Source organism: Lipophrys pholis (genome assembly GCF_963383615.2).
Source record: "Lipophrys pholis genome assembly, chromosome: 19".
Taxonomy (NCBI): domain Eukaryota; kingdom Metazoa; phylum Chordata; class Actinopteri; order Blenniiformes; family Blenniidae; genus Lipophrys; species Lipophrys pholis.
The window spans coordinates 15702072-15729542 of NC_137647.1; the positions used below are offsets into that span (position 1 = coordinate 15702072).

The window sequence follows — 27471 nt, forward strand, 5'->3', positions numbered from 1 at the left end:
GATCCATAATTCACCAGCAGAGCACACAAAACACATCTACTGTGTAATTTAAATGCAAGAAGGGCTGTGTTGCCAACTATTGCACATTGCAAGTGAAACACACTCTGAACACAAAGTCTCAAGTAATGAAGTTTAGCTCATTGCCAGAAAGGATGTATTTTTACAAAAAAAAATAAAAAATACCCAAACATAGCAGTGTGAATGAACTGACGACAAAAGGCATCATGCGAGGCACATAAGTAAATGTACAGAAACATTCCTTGTTTGTTAACAAATTGCAGCATGCATACAGCTGCAATATTTAAGCACCAACCACAAAATATCAGAAAACAAGTTTCGACCTTTAGAGAAGCCTGTACACACCCCTTCTCTGGCAGAAATAGCACTTTAATTCTCCTTAGATAAATTATATTGGGGGGGGGGGGGGGGGGACAAAATTCTCTCTCCATTCCTACTGCCAACACATTCAAACGAACAATGAAGGAATAAGGTATAGACGGTATGCGTGGAGCAGCAACTCTGGTTAAAAGCCTCTGATGGAATGCTCCTTTTGTTTGTAATCGATTCAAAGAGAAAGGCATCCACTGTGTAATCGTAGCCTCATTTGATCTCAAATAAACCATGCTGTCCTACACAAGGGAGGGAGCAGGGCAAGGATAAGTTGGAAACACCTTCATTACACTAAACTCACAAAGCACACTCACTTCCTTCGACTCACTCTTGCATGGTGTGTCGCACACGCACGCACGCACGCACGCACGCACGCACGCACGCACACACGCACACACGCACACACACACACACACACACACACACACACACGTAAAAGCATACACACACACACACACGTAAAAGCATACACACACAAACACACTCTCTGTGCCTATCTTTGAATGAGCTTGGGATTGATTCTAGTCACACGAGAGTGAGGCGAAATGAGCAGTCACTCTGAATAGGCATAGACGTCAAATAATCCGGATATGAACGTCAGAGGAATAATTGAAGAAAGTGTTTTATATGTAAAAGACAGAGCAGGATGAAGTGGAATTGAATCTCAGAGAAAATGAGGAGTGGGTTCTGGTCCCCAGGGACCAACTCACAATAACTCCAGCAGTTTTTGAAGAACATAGAGGATAATTAGACTGGTCAGTGGGTTTCACGGGGCTTCGACAATGCTCACGTTCACTCTTGTTTTAATCTGTCCTTCATTCTCACTCTCTCTCCATTTGTTAGCCTCTTTATAGCATCTCAAAGTCAATTGTCAGTCTATGTCCATGTATGCTTAAGCTCCCTCCTTTCTCTTTGTCTCTTGTTCTTCCTTTGTTCGCTCCTTTATCTGATCATTGCATTTCTACGCTCAAATTTTTTCACTCACTCCCTCTTCCTGCCTCTCTCTATCCATCTATTGCTCTATCCATCCCCCAGCCGACGTGAAGCTACATCAGTAGAATTTATCAGATATTCCAGGCACACATGGATGGAGCTGACAGGCATAAAACATGAGAATTTTAAAGTGCCCGTGCAGGGTTCTTCAGATTTCTCATAAAGAGTGGGAAAAATAACCGTGAAACCAACGATGAAATTATTATTGCCTACATCCTGTTTGAGGGCGAATCTCTTTCACTTATTCTTTGTTTAACAAATGTGTAACTTTCACCTCTACAACATCTCCTGCTTATGTTTTTTTTCTGACTTTTCGATCAGGGGTGACCGAATAAGTGTGGATACTAAAGCAGCCTCCAAACCCTCCATGTGCGCTCACAGCCTCAGAGGTGGTAGATTTCAAAGAAGCCGTCACCTCACCACTCCACAGGAAAGCTGTGAGCTACATGTCATCCTGTCACCTTATCCCTTGTTTTTCCAAATAGTATACCAGCTAGTTTATTGGCATGACTTAACATGTTTCTATGGCAACAGGCTGGCCCCTTTATGTTTGGGTTGTTGCTTAAAGCCCGTCGTCCCAGGGTGGTGGGACAGACGATTACAATCGATCGGAACCGAAGGCATGAAACAATGCCCTTCCCTCTCACAAACACAATCAGTGCCAGACTAACATTTGGCCATTACACAGTCTCTATGTTACTTTCCTCATCACATTACCATGAACAACACTCAAAGACAGAATAAGAGATGAAGGATCTCAATAACTGGCCACCGTTCATTGTTCAGTTTCCCAATTTCACTTAGTTGTAAGTGTCATCATAAACTAAGAAGACTTTGAACTAATATACAGCTAGTCAATATTGTACCCAGATGAAAATCATTACAAAATCAATTGACGCACCATATTCGCATAGGAGATTCCTGAAGCTTCCCATAAGCATTTGTCTTTCTCACTCACAGGTCATAAACGTACAGGGAGCGCAAATAAATCTTTATGCTTCGCTCTGTCCTTGCACTTTCTCTTCCTCTCACTACCTCACTCCATATGACTCTCATGCTGTCTTCTCCTCTCACTCCAAGTCCCTGATTATTGATTGGGACCCTACAGGAGGGTGCAGGGATAAGATAAATAAGGAGTCAGTGGCCATGAACAGCTCTCTCATTCACCCTAACATGAAGGAAAGGATAATCATCTGTCAAATTTGAGGAAGGGCCCGTGTATTTCTCAAGCCACTTTCATACAAATGTTCTCACCGTTTACCTTGGTCCAAATGATCTGCCAGTTTGAAGCCTTTCAAAGCTTCGACAATCAGAGTGACTCTGATAGTTTGGGCTGAAAAGTGTTTTTACACCTTCAGTAGAACTTGTAAGAGGTTTCTTTTCATACCAATGCATAGAGTTCTCCTGTGAAAGTAATATAAAGCTTTCAAATGAGTGAACAAATGAAATTAAGTCCAGCTGATAAACATTCAACTGAAACCAAGTGGGTCCTCAACTGCAAAGTGGAAAAATGCATCATTTGAACAAGCTCATGCATTTTTTTTTTCACAGCGATAATCATCATAGTGGAGCAGAGTTCATGAAGTTCTTCTACACGAACCATAACACATCGCATCACGCATTTCCCCCATTAATCACGCAATTTTCACAAGAAATACTGTGGAGCAGAACACAGGTGTCTTCACCCAAATACACAGCATGCAGGCATGTATGAATTCATCTATAAACACGAACACACACAGTTGGGTAAATAACTGTCGGTATCTCCTGCAGCATCGAGAGCAGTGACGCGAAGCTTCCCCTCAGATTTTGAAAGGCCTATCTGTATCAGGAACAGCAAACCGAAAAAGCAATTTGCTTTGTCACACAGAGACATGCTTGACTACACTGAATAATTGCACTGCAGTTCTGGAAAGAGCTGTTTTCCTTTTATCTAATGAAGGCCTTCAGGGAAATGAGCACGGGTCTGTGCGTGAGTATCCGCATGTGTGTTTTGTGTGTGTATGAATATGTGATATATGTGTCTTAGGTCTTGGGTATGAAAGATACCGTGTGTATGTGTCGTCGTATAGAATTGTGCAATGGAAGATAAGTGGTATACTCAGAAAGAGAATATTCATTGCATTGAGACGATCTGATCCAATTTTTCCGTGTTGCTTTCCTGTCTGCTTTTCTTTCACATTGTTCCACCAAAATATATTGATGCATCAAATCTGCATGTTGGCTCTGTCCGTTTGAAGGCTCCAAGCAGTCCCCTGATTCAATAATGCAGAAGCAGACTGGAGAGTAAAACCCCAGTGCCTGGCTTCAGAAACTAACCGGTGAGAAGTGCTGAGTCCACACTCCTTCCTGCTGGCCTGCCTCTGTGGAGCTTGGCGAAGCAGTCTTGGAGCAGAAGGGACAGCTTCAAACTCCAACCACTATACAACTGAGAGTTGCAAGAAGCTCTGGTGAACATTTGGTGAGTTGAGACTTAAGAGAGTCTGTTCAAAAAGGTAAAAAATGTTTCTTCTTCCTTCTCTCCACTCAGATTTATTGGTCACAACAGGACCAAAGTCAAATGAAAAAACCTCAATATGAAGAAGAGAATACAGAGGGATTAAAAGAAAGAAAGTGGGATGAGAGACAAAGATGAAACAAAACATCTCTTATGACCGTATTCAGGAAAAGGGGCTTGTGAATTGCCATAAAAGCTCTAAAACATTTGTTCCACTGTGGAACTGTAATTAAGCCATCAGCGACAGTTTGGAGTCTTTGACTTCATAATGAAGCTGAATGTGTGCAGTTCGTGCTCTCTGGATAAGCTGCTGTAATCACTTCTATCGGCTTAATTATGTAAAACCATTCTTTTATCTAGCTAGTGTCTACTTCTTTATCTCTTACTCCCTCACTCTCAGACTGCCATGTCTCATATTTCGAAAGTAGAAAATCACAGGGACAGAGCAGGTATGAACATGTGCCATGTGATATCAATGTGAGACAGATAGGTTGGTAATTGTCAGGCCAGATGACGTCTGGAAGATAATGTACAGCAAGAACTGAATGTAACAACGGGCCCTGTATAAGGGATGAGGTGTGTCAGCTGCAGGTAACTATCAAATAAGCACAAAGCTTTCACTACTGAACAGCCTTTTCTTATCTTCTCCTATACTTACCTTAGAACTGGTCAAAAGAACATTCTAGCAGAAAAGATTCTGCTTTCTTCTCTCTTTAAAGATCATTTGAGATGTTAGGACTGTATCTTCTCATGTACACATTTCTTGAATTACAGTCAGACACTGCAGTGGTGTGAAGGAAGTAAAGGTGAGTGCTGCAGGTTATTTGCAAAGGAAGTAAACATCTATCCCCATGTCCCTAATGGACGCACCCTGACTGTCCCCGTCTGAGATGGACCGACATCAAAGCTCCCATTCCACAGTGCTTCAGCTATCACGACACCACAGCGTGCATGCTGCACACAGACAAAGACACACACGCACACAGACACACACACATACACACATACACGAGCAGTCGCCCCCGGAGTCTGGCAGTGGAGAGTGAAATCTTGTGACGCTCAGGAACTTTACAACACAGACAGGCTGCAATGGAGGAAAAAACCCTGAATGCACGAAAAAACTGGAAACTGCCACCGTTCCAATGGAGCAGAAAAAACTGTGGAGAAAAATGTCAACAACAAATAGCTGCTGGTTTCTATTGCTGCAGGCGACGTGGACTTTGGTTCCCTCATGTTTCTTTCCTCCCACATTATGCATCATCTTTTCATCCAATTAAACACAAACACACGGTACAGAGTACAACTCAGGGAGCATCTTATTGCTGTTCATTCTGGGATAAAGAAAAAAGAAAAGAGAGAGACATATCAGTGAGAAAAAGATGAGAAGAGGCTCTTTCAAGATAAAGCAGTGGTCAGTTGTGGCTGTGTGTGTGTGTGGCTTCACTTAAAAAATGAATTTCTTGGCGCACCATTCTCATGTACCTGCTAGTCTGTGTCTTCCCTCACTTTTTCATGTTTTTGTGAGTCGATGGAGGGCAGCGATCCACTGTTTTCACTTGGCGACATGAGCAGACTGCTGTGCACTCCTTCTAGAGGATGATTGATGATGTTTGTGCAATTATGGCAAGGTGCAGATGTGACGCACAACAGGGCCTTTTTGCAGAAAATGCAACTGAACATGAGCTGTCCTTGTCCTGAATGTCTTGGTTGTGTGTGCAGGTAGTAAAGTGAGGCGACCCGAGATGGATGTGAAAAGCCACGTTTAATTCCATCTTCAGGCAACCGATGAAAGTTTCACACCTTTTCTCATGGGCACTCAAGCGCAGGTTGCTATGGCAACGGAGCACTCTTAACCCCCTGACCCAGCAGCTGGTAGAATGTCACCACCACTAACTAGCATTAACTCCTTCAAATTCAAAATATTTATCCTTGCAAGAGAAAGGAATAAGAAGATTTGATTAGCTGACTTTGACTCAACACAGATATGACAGCATAATGTTCTGAAAATTGACATTTTATCATATTCAAATTTTCACAATGACTCACCGTGCAGGTGAGTAGCGGAAGCTGTGGCCTCTATTTGGCTGCACAAAGATATTGCATGTTTGGGGCTGCTGAATAAGGTGTTTCCTGCTGTTTACACAGACGTGGCTTAATTAGACATTCATTAGAAAATGTGAATGCAAGATGGATGTGGTTGTAACATTTTCCGAAGGCTTTTTTTTTGGCATAGCTGTCTGTGTTATTTGCAGGAGTGTCAGGGTTAACACTTCCCCATCTGTGTGTTTATTGACATGTTGGTATTGCAGCAAAGCGTGTTACTGTGCGAGAGATTGTGAGTCTATTGAGTATTAATTTTGAGCTGAAGACTGGGAACTGTAAGCTTCACACTATCCCATGCGCTCACTGAACAACCCGATCTAGATTTAACATTCTGGATACCTTCAGGAAGCATATGGTCTTTCAGTTCTATTGCATAATAACTCTGCAGCACAGGCAGCAGCAGTAACATTACAAAGATCAATAATAACCACAATGTTTGTTATAAAACAGACTCCAATGTTCACTAGATGGATAGCACAGTTCATGTACTTCAACTTCACAAAATCCAATTAGACTGTGCATCTTTGTGATGATTCACAATCCCATCAGTCACAGAGCATGTGCACCTGTCTAAAATTCACATTAACCATGAACAAAATACAAAGCATCTGTTTTTCCTTGCCATTGCTGCCACAGTTCACTCTCCGTGCATGTTTAATATTCTTCCTGCTTTGTGATTGTTTGAAAAGAGTCAAGTCTGGGAAATAGAAAATCTATATAATGATAGGCTTGGCAATGGTGGCACAATACAAATAGCCACATCTAAACAGCTGTGTTTTTAATGCATTAGAATATTACCTTTGACAAGATTGGTGCCCGTAGGCAGTCAGAGGCAAACAATCATACACACACATGCAAGCAGGCACACATAGACAGACACACAAACACACGCAAGAACAGAAGCACACACACACACAGCCAGTGAAGCACAGAAAAGCTAGTGGTTGTTAAATATAGTCCTCTGGCCACTTCAGAACAGTAGGTGTGTTGCATGGTTTCAAATATTTTAGTGACACACATACACTCACTCAGGGAAAAGCACAGAGTAGGGCCAGATTAAATCACAGAGCATGAAATACAATCAAACATCCACAAGCCAATAACTAACATAAACAGTCAAGATAACCAGGAGAAGATGAGGAGTGAAAGCGAGAGAGAAAGGCAGGAAAAATCCTGGTCGTGGTACATCAGCCGAACACTGCGTGGTTGCATGTGAGGTGACAGAAAGGGAGAGATGCCTGGTTGCCTGAGAGGACACACAGTCGCCCTGAAGGTCTATTTTCTTCTTTCTCGCTGCCTTGTTGGACTGACTTGGGGATAAAAAGAGGGAAAATGCTGCATCTTTAACAAATAGGTCATGCTTTGTTTGCATTTACCTTAGAAGCATTCCCCGAGCTTCCCCAGTGCCTTAGGTCTTTTAAATGTAACAAGGGAAAGAGATGAAGGACAAGATGGAGCGAAGCAACCAGGAGAAGGGAGGAGTCTGTTAGTACACAGTATTTCCTCAGCATGACCATTAAATACCGGGGCACTCTGGCCCAATGCAATGATTCAACATCACTTTTACTCACCCTGGCAGCCTTGGGCCTCTCTATTATTCTCAGTCTCGTGCTTTACTGTATACATAAGCAGAAGCACCATCCAAGATGGTATGCTATAATACAATAACATTGGTGAAAACAACATCACAGGAAAACAGGAACAATTCCTGCATTCTGTTTTGCAGTCTTCTCATTCCCCCCATCACTGTTTTGCCCCCTCTCACCAGCTCGTTGCACCTCCTCATGCTTTCTCCTGCTGGGAAAATAGAGGGGTGTACACTGTGCCTGCGAGGGCAGCAGCAGGGGTGGAAAAAGTCAAGCCTCTGCTGAACTATACAGGGCAAAGGGACAGGAAGAAAAAAAACCATCACAATGATATCTTTCAGATCATGTTATGTACTAATCACACTGTTTTAGGTCTTAAACCCATGATAAACTGAAGTCACTGGGCATTTGCAGCCATTCTTTCATTAAATACATTTGAAAATTTCAAGAAATATTAAAAGTGGTGGTACAATTTCAACACACTCATGGAAAGGTCACCATGTTTTGGGATTTGGAGAGAAACCTGCATACTAACTACCAGCTCCGCTTCAAACCTGGATTTCTTCACTGTGTCTTAGTGTCAACCACTGCAGCATCATTCCCCCCCAGCGAACAAAACAGAAGAGATGAAAGAAACTATTGTTTAGTGTTGTGCGCAACGACTGTAATAAATGAAGACCATCTGTTCAGCCATTTTTTTATTTTAATGATATACAGTACTTATGTGAAAATCCTTCTAAACTTTCTGTTACTGTAGAAGTCCTCCAGCCCAGCACACCTTCGTGTAAAATAGATTTGTTACAGTGTTTATTTTTGCTTTTATACTGCAATATAACTACTAATAAAACTATCTTAGTCTCTGCAATGGATTAATGATACGACGCGTTTCATACATATTGATAAATTAACTGATGGACTAGATTAGACTTGTTGGGGCATAGGGCTTGCCTCATTTGTTATTTCAGCAGGAGACAAAACCTGTGTGTGTGGTGCTTTATCTCTATACATAGTATAATGTTCTAGTTCCCTTTTAATGTAACTGCTACATTAAAAGAAAAGTGGCAGGCACTGAACACACTCTTTACTCTGTAGTTAGTCAGAGATTCATGTGACATGTAGTGCATTTACTTCTATGTCTTTAAGCCAAGCAAGTCATAGAGGGCATGGACAACACGCACCGTAGAGGTTTATATATTTTTTTTTCTCCATAAATTCAACTCCAAGCTCCAAAGATACAAGCACAGGTTGTCAGAAAGTGGTGCATCACAGCCCTTCTCTATAAATCCCCATGACACAGCTGACAGCGCACAAGAGGCAAACATATAGAAGCTGTGTACTCAAGCAGAGACACCATCAACTGGCCTGGACAAGACTTAATTAGAATGCAAACCCATCATTCAATTACCTGCATAAAACTAACAACATTCATTATCTTCATTGTAAGTGAGGCTACAATATTTTTTTTGAATTTCTATAAACCCCAGAGAAATGCTGTGTTTTGACATATTATAATTAGATATATGTCACCCGTGAATTAATGGTATTATAGATCTGATAGTCAACAATCCCAATCACTCATGATGAGCAGAAAGGCATAATTATTTTTAATGGCAGGTCTTTCCTTAGGTGCAACAAAAACATATACAGAGCAAAATTTCTCTCTCTCTCTCTCTCTCTCTCTCTCTCTCTCTCTCTCTCTCTCTCTCTCTCTCTCTCTCTCTCTCTCTCTCTCTCTCTCTCTCTCTCTCTCTCTCTCTCTCTCTCTCTCTCTCTCTCTCTCTCTCTCTCTCTCTCTCTCTCTCTCTCTCTCTCTCTCTCTCTCTCTCTCTCTCTCTCTCTCTCTCTCTCTCTCTCTCTCTCTCTCTCTCTCTCTCTTCCAGGCTTGTCTGCATGTGCTACTTGTTTGACTGGGCTCCTCTCACACAGACGTGCTGCTCCTAGCGTCAGCACCTTGCAAGCACAGCAGTCACCTTCCAACCTCTGCGACTCTCCACCGCTCCCCTCGCTCAGTCGCAGTTCTGGTTTGTTTTTTTGTTTTTGTTTTTCTGTTTTGTTTTTTTCCATTTCTTTTTGCAGGACGGAGAGGGGCCGCTGTCTGTCCGCTCAGCCCGGATACAGTCCCCCTCCCTACAGACACACACACACACTCAGAAGTCGGAGCTTTTGCTCTCACCACCCGCAGAAGAGTCTATGCAACACAAAAGACATACGGCTGGTCGCGTTCCCGAGCCAGAGAGGGCTGCCGTGCGTCCTGGTGATGAGGCTGGTGGCGCACAGCCGATACAGCGTTGAAGGAATCCCTCTGTGTCCGAAGAAACCGCCCCAGTGAGGGAGAAGAAACGGGGGGAGAGCTGCAGGAAGTGGGGTCGGCTGGGACGCGATCATTCCGACAAGAATGCATCTCTTCAGTGCCATTTTCCTACTTGTGATGTTAGCTGTCGTGCCCATTGAGGTAAGGACGCTTGCTCTATGAATCAGCATTGCTTGAAAAGTTCTTAAAGCGCCGTTTACTGCCTGAATATGAATTACCCATTATGGTGATGATTAAGTAGGAACCAACGCCTTGATAGGAATTGTACCACAGTTTAAAACAAGTGGCACAGACATGTGAAGACCTGGTACGGTATCTCACAGGCAAATTGCTATAAAATAAATAAATAAATACATTATATTGTTCAGAAGGTGCATCCATTCAGTGTGTGATGTACTCTTGGAGGAGAAAACAGCGTAGGAGGAAAGTTCACACTAATAAACAGAGCAGCAGAGCCGACTGTAAATCCACTTCAACTCTCACATTTAAGACGTATGTATGGATGTCGTTTACGATTGAAGTGAGGGCGCTGTGTCAAAGAGGAAAAAGTCAAAACAAACAATGAGCATTTAGTCCTTGATGGGATACTAATTGATCTGCAGGCGCTCTGATGCCTGTGATGCCCTGGAGGTCGTTGTTTACAGATCTCCTCTTCCACCTATACATCACTGACAGAGAGATCCACCTGCTCCAAACTGAGAGCGCTGACCAGGCTGAAAGAGCTCAGAGAGCCATTTAGCATTGTGTGATTTGTGGCTGTGAATACAAGCTATGGGTAACTGGTGTAGTGTACCAGAAAAAAGGTTGTAGATCCCTGGAGATGCGGGGCGTGTGTCTGCGCATGTGGCGTGAGCCAGTGTATGACACTGGAGAGGAGAAGCCGCGTCCGTTTGCTGTGAAATGACGAGCTGTGATGTGACAGTTGTGAATTGAAGTGAAGGACGGTAAATTATTTGACCCAGAAAAGCTTTCTGTCAAGGCAGGAGCGTTTGAACTTGCAACGGGGGTTTCAGCCGGTTATTGGGCATAACTCATGACAGACCATAAAGTGTATTGGTTTCCTGGCAAAGCAGCCACAATGTACCTGTTACTCAGATTTGTATAAAGGAGGCAGGTTTGTGAGTTGGACAGGCGCGGTATGGCACCTTGAGTGTGATGCGGCAGCAGATTCAGAACTATGGACAGCTCCCTGTCGCACCCTCGGTTAAAAGCAGTCCGAGTCAATTTAGCACCACGGACAGCGCCTCCTTGTATGCTGGCAGTGAGTGTCACCATTTGGCAAAGGCCACAGACAGACTGAAGACAATGTGAGACAGAGACAATGAAAGGCTGGTTCACACACACACACACACACACACACACACACACACACACACACACACACACACACACACACACACACACACACACACACACACACACACACACACACACACACACACACACACACACTTTTGCGGTTTATACAAAAATTTGTTCAGCAGCATCACACTGAACAGAACTGAGAAAGATGTCTTCTTCTTCTGACTTCCTAAGCATCATGTTAGGCAAAGGACACTTTCACTGGCTTTATGTGTTAGTGCACTATTTTTTGATATTGTTTTTTAGTTACATGCATCAATTAAGTAATTAAGTCCAAACATAACAGCAGCACCTATCATCACATATCACTTATCACCAAGCATGGATATATTCAATCAATGTTCCATGACTGTCATGTACATACATTTATTAAATTGGAAGAAAACAAAAAACAACAATGCAAAGTGAACATATTTGATCATTTGCTTGATAAAGCTTTCAGGAATTAGTGGGTATAGTGGAGATGGTTCTCTACAAACAAAATGTTGTGTTTCCTTGGGTTTGGTCCAGCATTTGAACATGCTGATGTTTTAAATCTTTAATACACAGAAACATTTGCCTAGACGTCATTGTTTTATACACCGTGTCCACAGGGTGAGTAAACACTGCAGTTGACCTTTAACAGAGTAGAAACTACAGGTTTTTTTTTGTTCTCTCTACAGGAGGTGCTTTGATGAACAGGTTACACTTTACATCTGTGTGTTGGTTTCCAAGTATAGCAGGTTCAGCACAGATGGCATTCCAGGAGATGCAACTGATTATACTAGTAGTAGTTTCCACCACAAAAATCCCTTTAAACACACCGTCATCTTCTTCAACCTCTGAATGTAATCTAAATCTAAATTCTCGGTTATTTAATGACGAACTGAAAAAAACGACAATCTAATAAATCAAATAGCAAAATCCAGCTTTTTAAACTAAATAATAAATTATAAACAGCCTCTGTCTATCCGGCAGACCTTGACAGCACCATGAATAATCTTCAGTGAGTCAAAGTGAGTAACTATAAATGAAGTGTGGAATCAATGCACAACTGAGGCAAATGTGACAGTTGAAGTGTAGCTGATGATTTGCTATCTTATTTCAATTCCTTCTTTACTGGGTTCATACAGTAATTGGCCCTGGGGGGCAATTTGCAGTAAGTGTTTACATTAAATATTGAAAGGTCTGAAAGAAAATATGACACCACCCATCTTTTGAAGATTGCGCTACAAGCATAAAGAATTGATGATTTCGTGTGTATCTACAGCAACGAGGTTAATACTCCCAAACAGCACAGTTGAGATATTCACCATTTTTTTGAATCACAGTTTCAGCACAAGCCTTCATGAAATATTTAAATGGCTTTAATGAGACAGATGCACTTGTTTGTACGCTGCATGTATTTGCTAAGTACCCATGAAACCCGGAGGTCCTTGGTGCTACTGATACAGATGGGCACCTGCTTGACCTTGGCACAGATAAGTTGTAATGGTGCACACATCGAGTCATGCATGACAGTGTCACTCACGCAATCCATGACCATAAGTGCCTGTATGCACATGTGTGGATTTTTACACAACATTTCCAGTTTATTCAATCACTGTATAATGAATTGCACACACAATACATTTGATTTTGAGTCACCTTATACAAGGTTAGTATGAGGGTGCACACTAAAGATGTTTATGTGCTTTATTTGGGCTCACATTTTAATGTGATTTCTTTGAATAGTAAATAATAAGGATGTCAGATATACTGAAATACATACGTTACGTTAAGATGGTTAAAATTCATTGTTAGAATGCTTGTGGAGCTTTTATATTTTCACACATAATGTTTCTTTGAATTCAGATGATGACTGTTCATGAATAAATATAGTTTCTTTGTTGACACCAAAGCCTTGGGAAAAAGATCAGTCAGAGGCTTACAGATCACAAAGATATGGCTTTACTAATATTTTTGTCCAACAATCATGATGGGTTAAACAATGCGCTGAATCCTCACTGATTTGTGAGAAGCCATTGTCGAAGGAGACAAAGGTTTTCTTTTTCTTAATTCTCCATAGCTATACAATTAAGAAGCTGGTTTAATGAACTCTTTTATGTACTTGAAAAATTAAATCGCATGTTTGGAGGCAAAAAAAAACAAACTGTTCTTGTGATCCCAGTGGAGCAAAACAGTGCCAGGGGATCGCTCCTATTGGTTTAGGATGTCTGGCCTCAGAGTCTTCCAACATTATGGTTGAGAGTGATGGAAATGAACACTTGCTTTGGTGTTTTCCTTTTCAAACATCCAGTGCAGTGGGGAAGAAAACCTAATTGCTTGTCATTCTCAAGAGCAGAGACAGAACCCGGAGAAAGCAATTGGCTAGATTTTCCAGTAATTTATTTTATCCCTCCACTCAACAGGGACTCTGATAAACAATCTGTTTGAAAAGACGACCATTTAGGATCTTGTTAAGTTTAGTTTCTTTATTCTAGGATTGTGTGATGAATGTAGCAAATTTTCAGCTAAACAGCAAGTGGCTGTTAAGTATCAAGCACTTGTAAATCATAGTGATCTTTAAAGTGCTATTTGGCTCAATCATTCAGTTAATTTACATTGAACTATTTATACAGTAAAGTGCTGTAATTTAGCAATAAGTGAAAGAAATTGTTTATTTGTAACGAACAATGTTATCAATCGTAATGATGCATGCAGAGGATTTTCTTGGCCTACCTTAGAACCGACTCCACATAGAAGCAAAGACAAACAATGGAGTACAGCTTCCACGTGAGGACAGCCAGGACAGACCTTGGGCAGAGTCGGGCAGGTCAAACAGCTGGGTTGGCTAATGTCCAACTGAGACAGCTTTAAACAGTCCACCATCCGGGCTGTGACCCATTGGCAAAAAAAACAACCTCTTTTCCTAGTGCCAGCCCAATGAGAACAAAGCAGTGTGATCAAAATGAAAGCCCTTCCCCAGACAGAACCATGATCAAGCTACTTCTGGTACATTTCTCTTCCTGTCTACTTGACAGAAGCTCATTACACAACAATGTGACCAACTCACTGCATGCAAAATTATTAAAAATTTGGATTTGTTGGGTTAAAAAAACAAAAACAACCTTGAAATGACTGTGTTGTATGTGGCTCTATATAAATAAAGTGAATGAATTGAATTGAATTACACCTGTCATTATCATACCTGAACATACACAATCACATTTTTTTGATGAATATAGAATATTGATGCTGTGTGCAGCTGGATGACAGTGGAGGAAACAGTGGTGTCAGTCCACACGCATCAGGAGGAAAGGCACGATGTAGCAGGCTGGACAGACTGTACTCTGCCAAGCAGCAGTGTAACCACCACCTATAGAATTAAACAAATGAAAGGCCGTGGGAGCATGGGTGTAAATCTGCCAGTGAGATTCAAAGACATAAGGTCTTAAAACCACAGTGATATGCAGCTAGACAGTTGCAGTGCCTGCATGAAATATTAATGTTGCATGACCGCACAGGCCTACGCAATTAGGAGGTCAAGCTGCAACATCTTTAGATCATATTCAAGAATATTACATATTCTGTATGTAGATCAACAAGCATTCATTTTCACCATTAATGAAGTCGATGTCCATGAAATTAAGTTTCTCTAATATGCAGCAATAATCTGCAATCAGTCAGTTTTGGCCCGTTAACTAAAATAGCACACGCTACCGAACATAAGCAAATTTTCTGTGTTGTCTGTCAATCACTAACAATCATGTCTAGCACCATGTGGGCGAGGAAGCGAGCAGGCAGGGTTGGATTAGCCACTCTGTCTGTATCCACCTTCATACGCTCCTCATCAATACACAAAGGTGCTGCTTCACAATCAGCCATAGATAATGAGGTTGCATTATGTTTGATTCACTGCTGCTTGGAGCGATTGAATAGTATGTGCTTGTGTCACGACTGATTAGAGCAGAGCTTGAATTAGGGCTTGGTAATGACACGGCATTGTGTGAATCAGCCACTGTAGAGAGATTTGTGTTATAATAGAGATACTGTTTAAGACGAGAGCCACAGCAGAGAGAGTGCTATTGAGCTTTTGTGCTGTGTGCGGCTCACTCGCTCCTCTTAATGTTTGATGTGCTTTCATGTAGCTGACTGCATCATCAGAGGTGTTTGTATGTTTGTGCTTTATCTATCTGCACCCACATCAGCAATGTATGAGGCCAAAAATGTAGTCCTCAAAAGGCTAACGTTTTATTAATCGTGCAAGACCTGTTTATAGGGTTGAGGCTGAGAAATGTGTTTTCTTTAGTTTTTTCTGTTGAAGAATCAGAGCAAATCAATCCTCCCTTTTGGCAGATAGAGCTACAGCACATTGAGTACTTTTTTTAACACAAAGAGTTGTTGGCATATGTGTCATGCGTTTGGTTTTGTGACAATGGCGTACCTGTTCTGGGTCAGCTTTCCAAGTGTAACATGTTGATGACTCATGCTAGGGTGACATTAGTGTGAAATGATGGTAGTTTGCTTTTTTTTTTTTTTTAAGGTGCATTTCAGCTACAAAGTGAAACGGGTGGCTGATTTCACTGCTGCAGTGCCTCGGATGAGGTTCACAGTCAGGCTGAGGTTTGCGTGGTAATTGGTTAATGGGTGCAGTGCTAGGCAGGGAAGCATGTGAGGTCAGCGGCCTGATGTTCAGAACAGCACTGTGTCCTTGTCATAGCTGGTAACCCTAAATGAGCAAGGCTGTGTCAGTACGGCTGTACATTAGCTGGAATAGCATTTACACATACATGTGCTGACAACTATCTTGTGTAATGTATACCTGACAACAGATATAGATATAGATATAAAGATATAGATATAGATACAACATTTCATTACTTGTGGCCTGAGCAATAATGTATTACTGTTATATTTGTTATTAATGCAAATAATGCACTTGCATTTCATTACATAATCTCATCAGTAACTGAGCCTGATTTAGCTACGGTTATTTCCTCACTAAAATACAGTTTATTGGAGTACTAGTGCTCTCGTCACTTCTGGATTGAATCTTTCTGACAGGAACATGAAAGATGGACACTTGTAAGTAACATTATCACAATATCTACAGCCGGTGTGTGGTATTAGCAGCGTTGAACACATGACAATAACCTTTCAAATGCCAGTTAAATATCAGCAGCTGCCTGTAGTTAGTTTCAGCTGTTTCACTGGTGCTTCATCTTATTTGTTCTAAAGGCAAGGCGAGTTTATTTGTGTAGCGCCGTTCACACACGAGGCAACTCAGAGTGCTTCAGAAAGGCAAAGAAATACATCAGATTACATTAAAATCATAGTATTAAACGAGATATTAAGAAAACAAAAAAGCATTTAAAATACAATGGGTTATTAAACAGGAGAATAAAGAATAAAATGACGCTAATAAAAATACACTTAGAATAGTGAGAAATTCAATTGATTAAAAGGAATAATGTATTAAAATCATGAGAACGCTGCAGTGAACAACGTTTCAGCCCTGATTTGATTAAGCCGGCAGTTGGAGCAGACCTCACGTGTTCAGGAAGTTTGTTCCACAAGTGAGGAGCATATGAACTAAATGCTGCTTCATTTTGTTTGGTTCTAGTTCTGGGAACACACACTAGACCTGTCCCAGGTGGCCTGAGGGGTCTGGATGCTTCACAAGGGACTAATAAATCTTGCATATATTTTGGTCCAAAACTATCCAGAGTTTTGTAGACCAGCAGTAACATTTCAAAATCTATCCTCTGACTCACAGGAAGACAGGGGAGTGTTTTGAGGGTCGGTGTGAGATGGTCCAGTTTCTTGGTGTTTGCAAAGACTCTGGCAGGAGCTTTCTGGTTCAGCTGACGCTGCCTGGTTGATTTTTTTGTTAAGACCTGTATGAATACTGGTGCAGTAATCTAGCCTACTGCAAATGAAAACATGAACAATATTTTCCAAAGAGGTAGTCGAGTGATTGATTGAACCTGGCAAATTAATATTGTACATTGATCTCATTTGAAAAAGAGGATTTGTGTCTCAATAAGGTTACTTATATAATAAAGATCAAATAAATATAATTGGTCTGTGATGCAACTCTCCAACACAACTCTTTAGTTTGGCAACGAGTCTTGGCTACACTAAATTAGTATTGCCACGTGTGCATGATTATGACAGCTTTGTAAAGCAATTCAAAACTAAATTCCTTTTAGTAATGTTTTTCTCTCATTCCTTCAGCAATGCAGAATCGAAATCTCTTGCGTACAGTTTGTGTATACTCAATGTATTACATATTATCCTCAGAGGACATTAGCATGTTGAATATTTTGCAGACGGTTTAATGACAGGAGACCCATCGCTTCAACTGGGGAATGTCAAAGTCAGTATAAGAGTCAGGTAACCTTGGCATTTAGTTTGTGTTTTAAATGACCACTTACTCATTCTGGGCCACAGAATGACCACCACTCACGCTCCCGGCTTGTGTGGGCTCTAAGTGACCTCTATTGCTGTTTTCAGCTGTGTGCTGTCCTAAAATGACCATTAGCATTCCTGTGGACCAAGCTGCTTGACTCCAGGGCAATGTGTAATAGCCATTAGAAAGGTCTTTAAGGGCTTTTGGGATGGAGCACTAAATACAGTTGTTAGAACTCCCTCATTTGTACAGACATGGTTAACCTGGCAGCTAACCAGCACCCAGCTGTACACTTAGAGATTAATGACTATTTTATACATGCATGAGGAAAGGCAAGTCGATTTACATGTGTCATCTTTTGAGTGTCCCTTTCTGACCCGTTTTCTCCCTACCAGACAATTTCACAATGTCTGACTAATGCGCAAATCATTTCTCCAAACATTCACCGTGCTAATATAATGCATAGGATGTTATTTGTATGCTTGCTGTCAACAGTGTATAGACGGATCAGCTTGACTGGTGGGATGAATATCATCCCTATATCACATTCCCTCCCCTACTTTCTCCCTTTCCTTCTGTGTGAGTATGCTGGAGGGAGCAGGACTCCCAGAGGTTTATGTCTGTGACTCTAAGCAAGAGTGACAGTTCTCTGACAACACAGAAAGCAGGCATACACACGCACGCCCACGTGCACTTTTTCTTACACACACACACACACACACACACACACACACACACACACACACACACACACACACACACACACACACACACACACACACACACACACACACACACACACACACACACACACACACACACACACACACACACACACACACACACACACACACACACACACACACACACACGTTGTCTTTGTCTCTCCTCCTCTCTCCCCTTTGCTCTCTAGTTCACAAACATGTCGGCAATGAGATCCACAAGACGAAGAGCCAAACAATGCATCGACTCCAACAAAGATGACTTAGGCTATTTAGACTGCAGCAGTGGACATTTTGAGTGACAGCTGCCAATTAGAGCACAGCCGTGCTTGATCATGTGGTCAATACTAAACACATCCCATCAGCAAAAATGGTACCCATTCGTTACCCTAGTAACTGCCACCATGGGACTCACCCGGTAATTTTTTTTTTCTTCATGTGTGTGGGTGCCCATCTGCTCATTTTTACATTGCAGTAGGCACCTCCTGACCAGTTTTCTGTACGACCTTGCTTTCCCCTGCTCGATGAATCTTTTATGAGCCTGGCAATGTGGGTTTCTGTGTAGAAGATTGGAATATAAATATGGCTGTTGTGCCTAGAGCTCCTCTTCCCGCTCTGATACAAAAGCTTTCATAAGACTGAGCAGATTGGGCAAGCTGCTACTTGAACAGTGCTCTTCACATCTCTTCACTTTTATCAGAAGAAACACATCAGGAGATGTTATGCATTCTCAAAATCCAGATTTCACCTCCACCTGCATATTGAGATGGCGAGACAAAACATCACCTACCTTGAAAAAGTTGTTTCTTTTAATAAATGCAGTTGGCTTTCATGTCAGATCCCCAGGCAAGTCTGTGCCGTTTTTTTCAAGTTAATTGGTCACATTCATGAAACTGAGAGCTGCAGCAGCAATCAACACGGACTGAGAAGTAATAACAAGACCCAAAGTAAATCTTGGCTGGCTGAACTGAGACTGTACTATTTCTTTTCTACCACTGCAGCTCTCTCTCTCTCATCTCATCTAATCCTTACTGTACTTTAACTCCCTCTGCCTTTACTTCATGTGCAAGTTTTGTTTCACAGCGCTGTTCTCTTCGCTACCATGTGTGAATGCGACAGCAATGCTTCCCATGTTGAAAGCTAACTCAATTGCAGGGCTTTTATTTTGTGAAATGAAGGATGAGAGCTGTGCAGCATAGTAGAAGCGGAAGCAAGAGGGGAAGAGGAACCATTTAATCGATGTTTTCCGCGTGGCACTGTCGTGGCCACTCAGTAGGGCCATTGATGAGGGAGGCTCTCCTGACTGCGCCAAGGCTTAAAGGATCCAGTCAGGGAGGCGTGGGAGCCCAGCAGCCGCCAGACACTGCTGCATATCAAGCAGGCTGGCAGAGCTGCTCTCTGCAGCCCCACGGTGAGCAAGGTAGAGAAGTCTTTGATAGAGACGCTACATATAAGAGAGGGGAGATAACAAGACGCTCCAGTGGAAGGAACACCAGCTTGCGTTGCATTATGCTGCCTGATGTAAACCCCTGGGATTTCTTCAAATCGACAATACACATATGGACGTAAAGTGTAATACTGGGTGTGAACATCACATCTGGAAGTAAGATCCCAAACTGACATACGTTTTTTGCACCGAATTGGAAACTAAGTACTTCTGTGGGGGTGGGGGGTGGGGGGTGGGGTGGGTGGGGGAAATGACAGGGGTGAGACGCATAGACGAGATATCCACGTTGCATCAAATTTGATGTGTAAACATCGTGCCTTTGGCAGCAATAATGTATGATAGTTGCATACAATTAGGTTGAATCTTGGGAAGCTGGAGCATTTTGTTTGTTTGAAATGTATCTGTGGTAATTGCTGGAGGAGACTGGAAAAAAAACCTCACACATACTCCATCAATACTGAAAGCTGGAGTGAAAACTTTGATCAGAGACGAATGGTGTTGCCATCCACGGTTATCGAAAAATGTAAAATACTCCAAGTACTTTGTTTTCTCAGGGTCTTCTATAAAGTAGACTTACTGTATCTTCTCTCTCACAATGGACAAAAGGGTGAATACACCAGTCCAGGTCAACACAGAAAACAATCAGCCACCCAGACAATAGGACCAATAGCTGATACAAGTCTTTTGACACACCTACATATAACACTTACAGTTGTTCTAGTTCAGAGAGAAATCAGAGAGTCCAGAATTCTACATTTACATAAAACCTTTGTCACATAACTATATGAACAATAGTTGTTGTTCTTTTACCTACATTTCAATATTCTGTTCCCTCACACAGTTTGTATTGGTATTGAACCACAGTGCAACACACTGAGAAGTGTTTCTAATATTTTGTCCACTTCATTAACATACCGTATATGGAAGGAACATATGATTAAAAGCACATCTGCTTTAATCACATTACATAGAGCACATGTACCTGATGAAGCAGCTGTTAAGTACATATAATCTTGTAAAACAAATACACACACACACACACACACACACACGCAGACTACAGAACAGCTTGGCTATCAGGGTTGGTGGGCAGTGTTAGTACAAAGTGAGAGGATGTGGACTGGATTTGAATTGGTGCCCACTGGAGTAACTGAGCAGGACAGAATGGCGAGGAAGTGAGTGTGTGTGAGGAAGAAAGAATGAGAGGCAGAAATGAAAAGACTGAGTAGACATGCTGGAAATGAAAACTGGAGGTTGTGGGCACGAATAGAAGGAGAAATAGTCAGACCGAGCTTTCTGACTGCGCCTGCAGGGTTATTATCTCTCCCATCCTGACCAAAAGGAGAATAATAATTAGAGGCCTATCACTCTGTCACTGTGATTTTGTTCCCCTCTCTGGCAATGACACTCCTTGCAGATTGTCTTTAATTAGCTCTACATCACTTAATCAATATGACCAAGACCATGACAAAACAATGGCATGTGCATCATGTCGCTCAGGCGGGAGGGACACAGGAAGCACCGGGAAGGAAGGATGAGGGTTGACAGACAATATGTAAATGGGAAATGATGTAGAGTGGCATTTCTTGCAGGATAGGGTCTGGGGGATGAGAACCAAAGAGGATAAGTCATGTTCAGACAATCTGCTCTTGTGATAATTAGAATCTGCACTTGTTTATCTACTGAGGTTGACTGCTTGTGAATGAGTGGCTAGATATATAGATGTCTGCAGTTTGTTGGATTACAAGGTAAGGAAAGCAAGCAAGGTTGGAGGCATGGCTGTGTATCATCCAGCAGTGATGATAATATCATGACAAACCATGCCATGGATCGAATGCAGTAATCCCAGTTATATTTTTGAGCAGCAGAGCTGAGTGCTTCAGCCACACTAATGGCAATGTGATGAATAGGTATTCAGGAGAGGTCTCTCTCTTTACGCCTTAGCGCCTCAGGCTACTGGTCCTCTCAGCCTCAGCTCTCATCTCTTACTCTTCTCAGTGAGAGTAACAGCTTGCAATGAGCTGGTGCTGGGATCTTCAGAGGAGAGTACTTCTCACTTGTCAGGCACATTTTTCTACTTGGTATGTTCTGGATCAATATCTGCAGCTGCCATGGTTATCCATCTTGATCCTATCCAAACAGCTCAGCTCAAGATGACTAAATGTGAAATGTAGGATTTGTTGCAAACTAAAACCAACTCCAATATTTAAACCCTGAAAGTTGAACCAATCGGACAGAAAGAAATGTAAAAATGTTATTATGCACTCTCAGAGACAAATGCTCCTTATACATGGACCTTTTCTTTTCATTTTTTTTTATTGAGACAAACACGCTGTTGTTGTGCAGAGGTGGGACTTGATGCTATTAAAACTAAAATTAATGATTTAATCTGTGGGAGGAAGAATTGTCTCCAGAATGCATGTTCCCCTCTCAAGCTCATTATTGTAGGATATTTCTGTCAGTCGAATTTCCCGAGCTTTGAGGTTGGATATCATTTAAAATGCATTTTTGTCCATTCTCCCCTTAGGAATGAGACAGTAATCAACAATGATATATCCCTGAAGAAGAGCAGTGGTGTTTCAGGCAGTCACGTCTTAAGGCCAGCATATGAAAATACTTATGTTCATGATTAGCAAAAGAAGCACCTCCTGAAGATGGGGAAAAAATCCTCAGCATCTTGTGCTGCACAGAATATTAATGCAAGGGATGGCCTTTCTGGTATTGTATTTGCATTAAGATATGCGGCTGCAAATATCATCATTAACTACTGTAGATTTGCATTGTGTACACGGTCAAGAGCCGTCTTCTGTCAGCTGCTGCTATTTCAACAGGCAAACTCACAGCTGTCATTTGTGTTCATTTGGCCTACAACAAAACACACAATTTTCAAAACACATGAATCTGCCAAAGCAATTCATACTTTCAGATGACAGTCAAATTGACATAATAATACAGAACATGCCGCCACATTCACGGTACGGTTTATTGGCCTGTAGCTGCTGAACATTACATCTGTTGCTTGATCCAGCTTGATGGTCCAGTATAGCCCTGAGTGGCTCTCGGGCCGCTCTTTACCATCAGGGCCTCTCCACAGTCCTCCCACCAGCACCTTCCTACTCACTTGACTCACACAATATACTTCTCATCTCACACTTGGCTAACTCCACACAATATTACTCCTTTATAATATTCTCTCATTTCTCCTCTGTATACTCATTTCCTCCAGTTTGTTGATATTTTCCTGTCTGTTTGCCTGTGTAATCACTACACGGATCAGTGGCTCAGCATTTTGACAATGCAGCAGAGACTTTGGGGGATTATGTGGTTGAAATCGGCAGATTGTTGGAGGAAGGTACCAGAACACAGGCTATTACAAGACTTTTTATTTATACTAATAATCCTTTCTGCTTTTTCCACAAACATGGCAAAACTCTATAAAAGAACACAGTGACAAGCCAATTTGTTTATCTACAAGTTTCTCTGAACCATTTTGCCCATAACTCCATGTGGCTGTAAATGTAATATTCAGTTAGGGGCTGTTTTGGGATTTCTCTCCGTTGCACACTGCGCCTCTGTTGTACTAATAATGTCTCCCTAATTAAATGTTACAGCTTCTGTGAGCATTAATGACCTGAAGACAGAGGATACAAATGGAGCCTTCAGTGTGAGCTCTGGCAAAGAGGTTGGACACAGGACTGCAGGCTGGTTGTGTTCCCTCACTAATATACAATACATAAATGATGGGCTGTGGTCATTGTTTGCTCCCGTCTATGTCAAGCAGAGATCATTTTGATGTTGGTTCTTTTTGGTGTGCTTTATTTTTGCAATTGGCTGTGATAAAGTGTTTGTAAACCAGCCTGTAATTGGCCGGATTTCACCACTCCTCTTTGGTGCTGTTAGTTTCGCTGTTGCAGACATGGCAGAAAACAGACAAGATGTAAATTCATCACCTCAGGGGAGTTCGAGATACATCATCCACTCTTTTCTCTCTTTTTCATTTCCTCTCGCCGCATCTCTTATAACCTTTTTGTCTCTTCCGTGTTATTCTCTGACTTATTTCCCCCCTGTGTAACCTACCAGAGTGATTAGCTAATCATGGCAAAACCTTCACTCTGTCACCGCACGACTTTTGTAAACAATGACTCAGACACAGACCAGATGAGAAAATGCACACACTTTGTGCATTGCCTGTCTTTATTCATCTGCAGGCACTGGGTGAGCTAAGAACCATTTTCTTTTGCAAATATAGATGAATCTATCACTAATGAAAGTATAGTAACATAATAATGGAACGGCACTCCAGTTCCAGGAGTGTAGTAGTTTCAGAAAATGCTCTCTGCAGCAAACATTGTGCTTCTGTATGGAGGCCTCCTTCAGATTCACACATTTTTCTAGTCAGTTAGATGTGTTTTATCAGTTGTGTTGTCAAAACCTGAGCCGCTATTTGAAAGGGGAAATGAGGTTTCCAGTATTCACTGGAAGACAAGTTACCATCTGGATGAAAAAAACTCAATTATTCGGGATGATAGTGACAAAGCCAGAAACACAAGATCGGTGAAGGGCGCTTTGAAGAGGCGAGTAGCCATGGGGGGCATTCTCAATTAACAGGCTCTCTTTGAGCCCAAGCTACCTTTCTGCTTGAAAGAACACTTCCAATTTACTATTAGTAATTACTCCATTTACAGGAATAGCTTTCCCTTTGTAACAGAGAGAATGTTTGATTAGGTGGGTGGGAGAAAAGGTCAGAATGTGGCACTTTGCCTTCCTGCTGTTGGATCCTGAAATGGATAGGTTTGTAGCACATTGGTAATCAGGTCATGGAGTCAGGAAATGATTAGTGCGTGTGTGTGTGTGAATGCATGTGTATGTGTTTGTTGGAAGGAGGGGGATGGGGGCATTTAACTAGGCATGTTTGCCTCCGGAAGGACCGCAATGACTCGTATTCAGCTGGTGCAGTTGGCATGAGAAGGGGCAGTACAGCGAGCCATGCTGAGCTCCAGAATGCATTGCAGCTGATTGCTGCATGTAGCTCTTGTCAATTGGTTTGATCAAGGCTTTTCTTAGCAAGCCTGAAGCAAAATGTGGTGCCCTGCTTGTGTCTGATTGAGCTATCAGAGTTTGAACCATATACAGTTATCATGGTGAATATCGCAAGAATATTACGTCCAAAGACTATTGAGATTGTAATCAAGGAAGCAATCAGCAGCAATCAATCATTCTATGAATAAAATCTGAATTTCTATTCTCACAATATTTTCGGGAGGCTTTTCAGTACCTGCACAAAGGTGTTTACACTGTCATCTTTGCCATATCAACACAATCGGGAAGATACTATCTATCTTTTTATCGATCTGTACATCCATTTGTCTGTCTACCTTTCCAAATCCATGGCACTGCTTATTATAATGTCAGATGAGCTTCAGGAAAACACTTATATTTTCTGTAATAGGCAGAATGCACCCACATAGCGCCATTTCCCTGCTTCAGTCACCAAAGCATTTTGCATTGTTAATCACATTCATCCATTTTGAGTTCAGTGTCTTGCTCAAGGACACTTCAGATGAACAGAGGGAGATGTAGGATCAGAACTGAAACCTTATAATCAGAAGATGGCCCACTCTACAAACTGAGTCACACACACCTCTAATAGCAAAGTTAGGAAGACAATTCTAAATGTATCTAATAATTAACAATTTTAATCTTCATGCAGGGCCACACGGTTATGTAGTTATTATCACAACCACCTCAAAGAAAGAATATCCCTGATTTGAAACCATACTTAAGGTCTTTTCTGTGTGGAGTTTGCGCGTTGTACCTGTGCATGCATGTTTGGTTATTTTTCTTGGTGCGCTGTATTGTCCCCACGGTTCAAACATTTGCATTTGAGGTCAATTGGTGACTCCTAATTGCCCATAGCTGTGAATGAGAAGACGACCTGTCCAGGATGTCTTTTTAATGGCAAATTATTCATGACTAAATTCCAAAAACAAGGTTTAGGTCACCTGAATAGGTCTTGGATGAGCACTCTACCTTAATGATATATCCCCGATGATCTGGTCCATCCTGAACAATGCAATGCATTAGTGTTTTTTGAGCTATTTCTGTTAATTTCATTCTTCTATGCTTATGCCAGTCAATGCTTTGCCCTGTATATATTAATGTTCAATATAACTTGATTCTGTTGTATTACTTCTTTACTATTTATTTATTTATTTATTCTGTGTTTTCTTTATGTGTGGAGCTATGCTACAAAACATTCCCTCTGGGATTTATGAAGCATTTCTATTCCATTCTATCCTATATTATGAATGCATTCCCTTGTCTTTGTTGTGTCTTGATTAGATGAGCTATACTATATATGCAGGAAGGGTAGAGGATGGACTCACTGCAAGGCATTGTATGTGTGTTATGATCAATACAGGCTGGCAGACACACTTACAATATTGATTTTCTTTACCACTTGATCCCACTGGAAGGACATATTCTCTCACCTGTTAACAGCTGTTATTGTAGTTAAGCTATACGAGTCTAATCTTTGGGCAATGCTCCTGTGTGATTTCCTACTTATTTTCTTTATAGAATGAGAAGGTACTATTACATGCATGGCACTACTCAATCCGGTCCCTCACACGATACCCTGGCAACCACCATTACAGTGTACTGTAGACATTTCACAGCTCGGTGGAGAGAAAGGGTTGCTCATGCAAGTGGACACAAATATGGAGAAACACTGACGTGCACAGCCAAAGCTATGTGAAAGTAAATCTATATACACAGAAATAGAAGTCTTTTATCACATATTTTAAATGCAAAAACACAACTTCACATGTCGTTTTTCAAAAATAACTAGACCATATTTCTTATAGATGTGAGACTCTGACCTTATAAGAGTGTACAGGCTGAGTGTAAACAGACAGCAACTCTAAATTCTCACACATGCCATAATTCTATTACTATCAATCACGTCTAGTTGGAGTGCGACAGATGTTTGAATTTATTTGTGGTGATAGCGAGCTCACAACTTGGTATTGCAATATAATTATGGGGGGGTGCTATGTGCCATGTGCATGGGTTGATGTCTGTCTGTGTGTGTTGTGTGTTTGCAAAAGTCCTCCTGTGGATTCATCCACTTCTCCAATATACAAAAGCCCAGATGAGTTTCTGTAATCAAAGACCCACAGGAGCCATTAATAGATTAAACACTCCACGTTGAAAACACACCACTGTCTCTGCTGCCTGAACCTTGGGGTACAGCCTATTTATGCCATTTAAACGGTTGCCATGGCAATGAGGTCACACTTTGTTTCAGCTGATTTTGATCCTAATACATTTGGAAGGCAGTGGGCCTTCATGTCCATCAGCAAATTAATGAATTATGACTAAGAAAAATAGGCAGTATTCTTAGAGCCAGAGGATTCGAGCATCTTTCCAAGCTCAGGCACAGTCCCAGTCACTGCATGGCATTGCTGCCTCGGTTATCACAGCTCTTCCTCATTATGAAGGCCGTGTAAATAAATTAATTCGAAATCTTCTTTTTTTTCATGGTGTTTTTTTTTTTTTTTTCCGTGAATCTCTCGCTTTCTCCGTGTTTGTGCGCATTGACAATGTGGCTCGTGCCTGGTGCTCTCTGCTCCTCGGTATTGTTATCTCGCCCAGCGCTTGTCCCTGAGGCCTCAGGGTTTTGCAG

The 27471-nt window shown here is 41.7% G+C and overlaps 1 protein-coding gene across 1 annotated transcript in view; it reads left to right on the forward strand.

Moving 5' to 3' along the window:
- The first annotated feature begins 9487 nt into the window (after window positions 1–9487).
- The window catches only part of olfm2a (olfactomedin 2a), a 41986-nt gene continuing 24002 nt past the window's right edge, over window positions 9488–27471 (forward strand). The window contains exon 1 of the mRNA XM_080486938.1: window positions 9488–10021. Coding sequence (XP_080343064.1) covers window positions 9965–10021 — 57 coding nt within the window. The 5' untranslated portion in view covers window positions 9488–9964. The remainder of the gene's footprint in view (window positions 10022–27471) is intronic.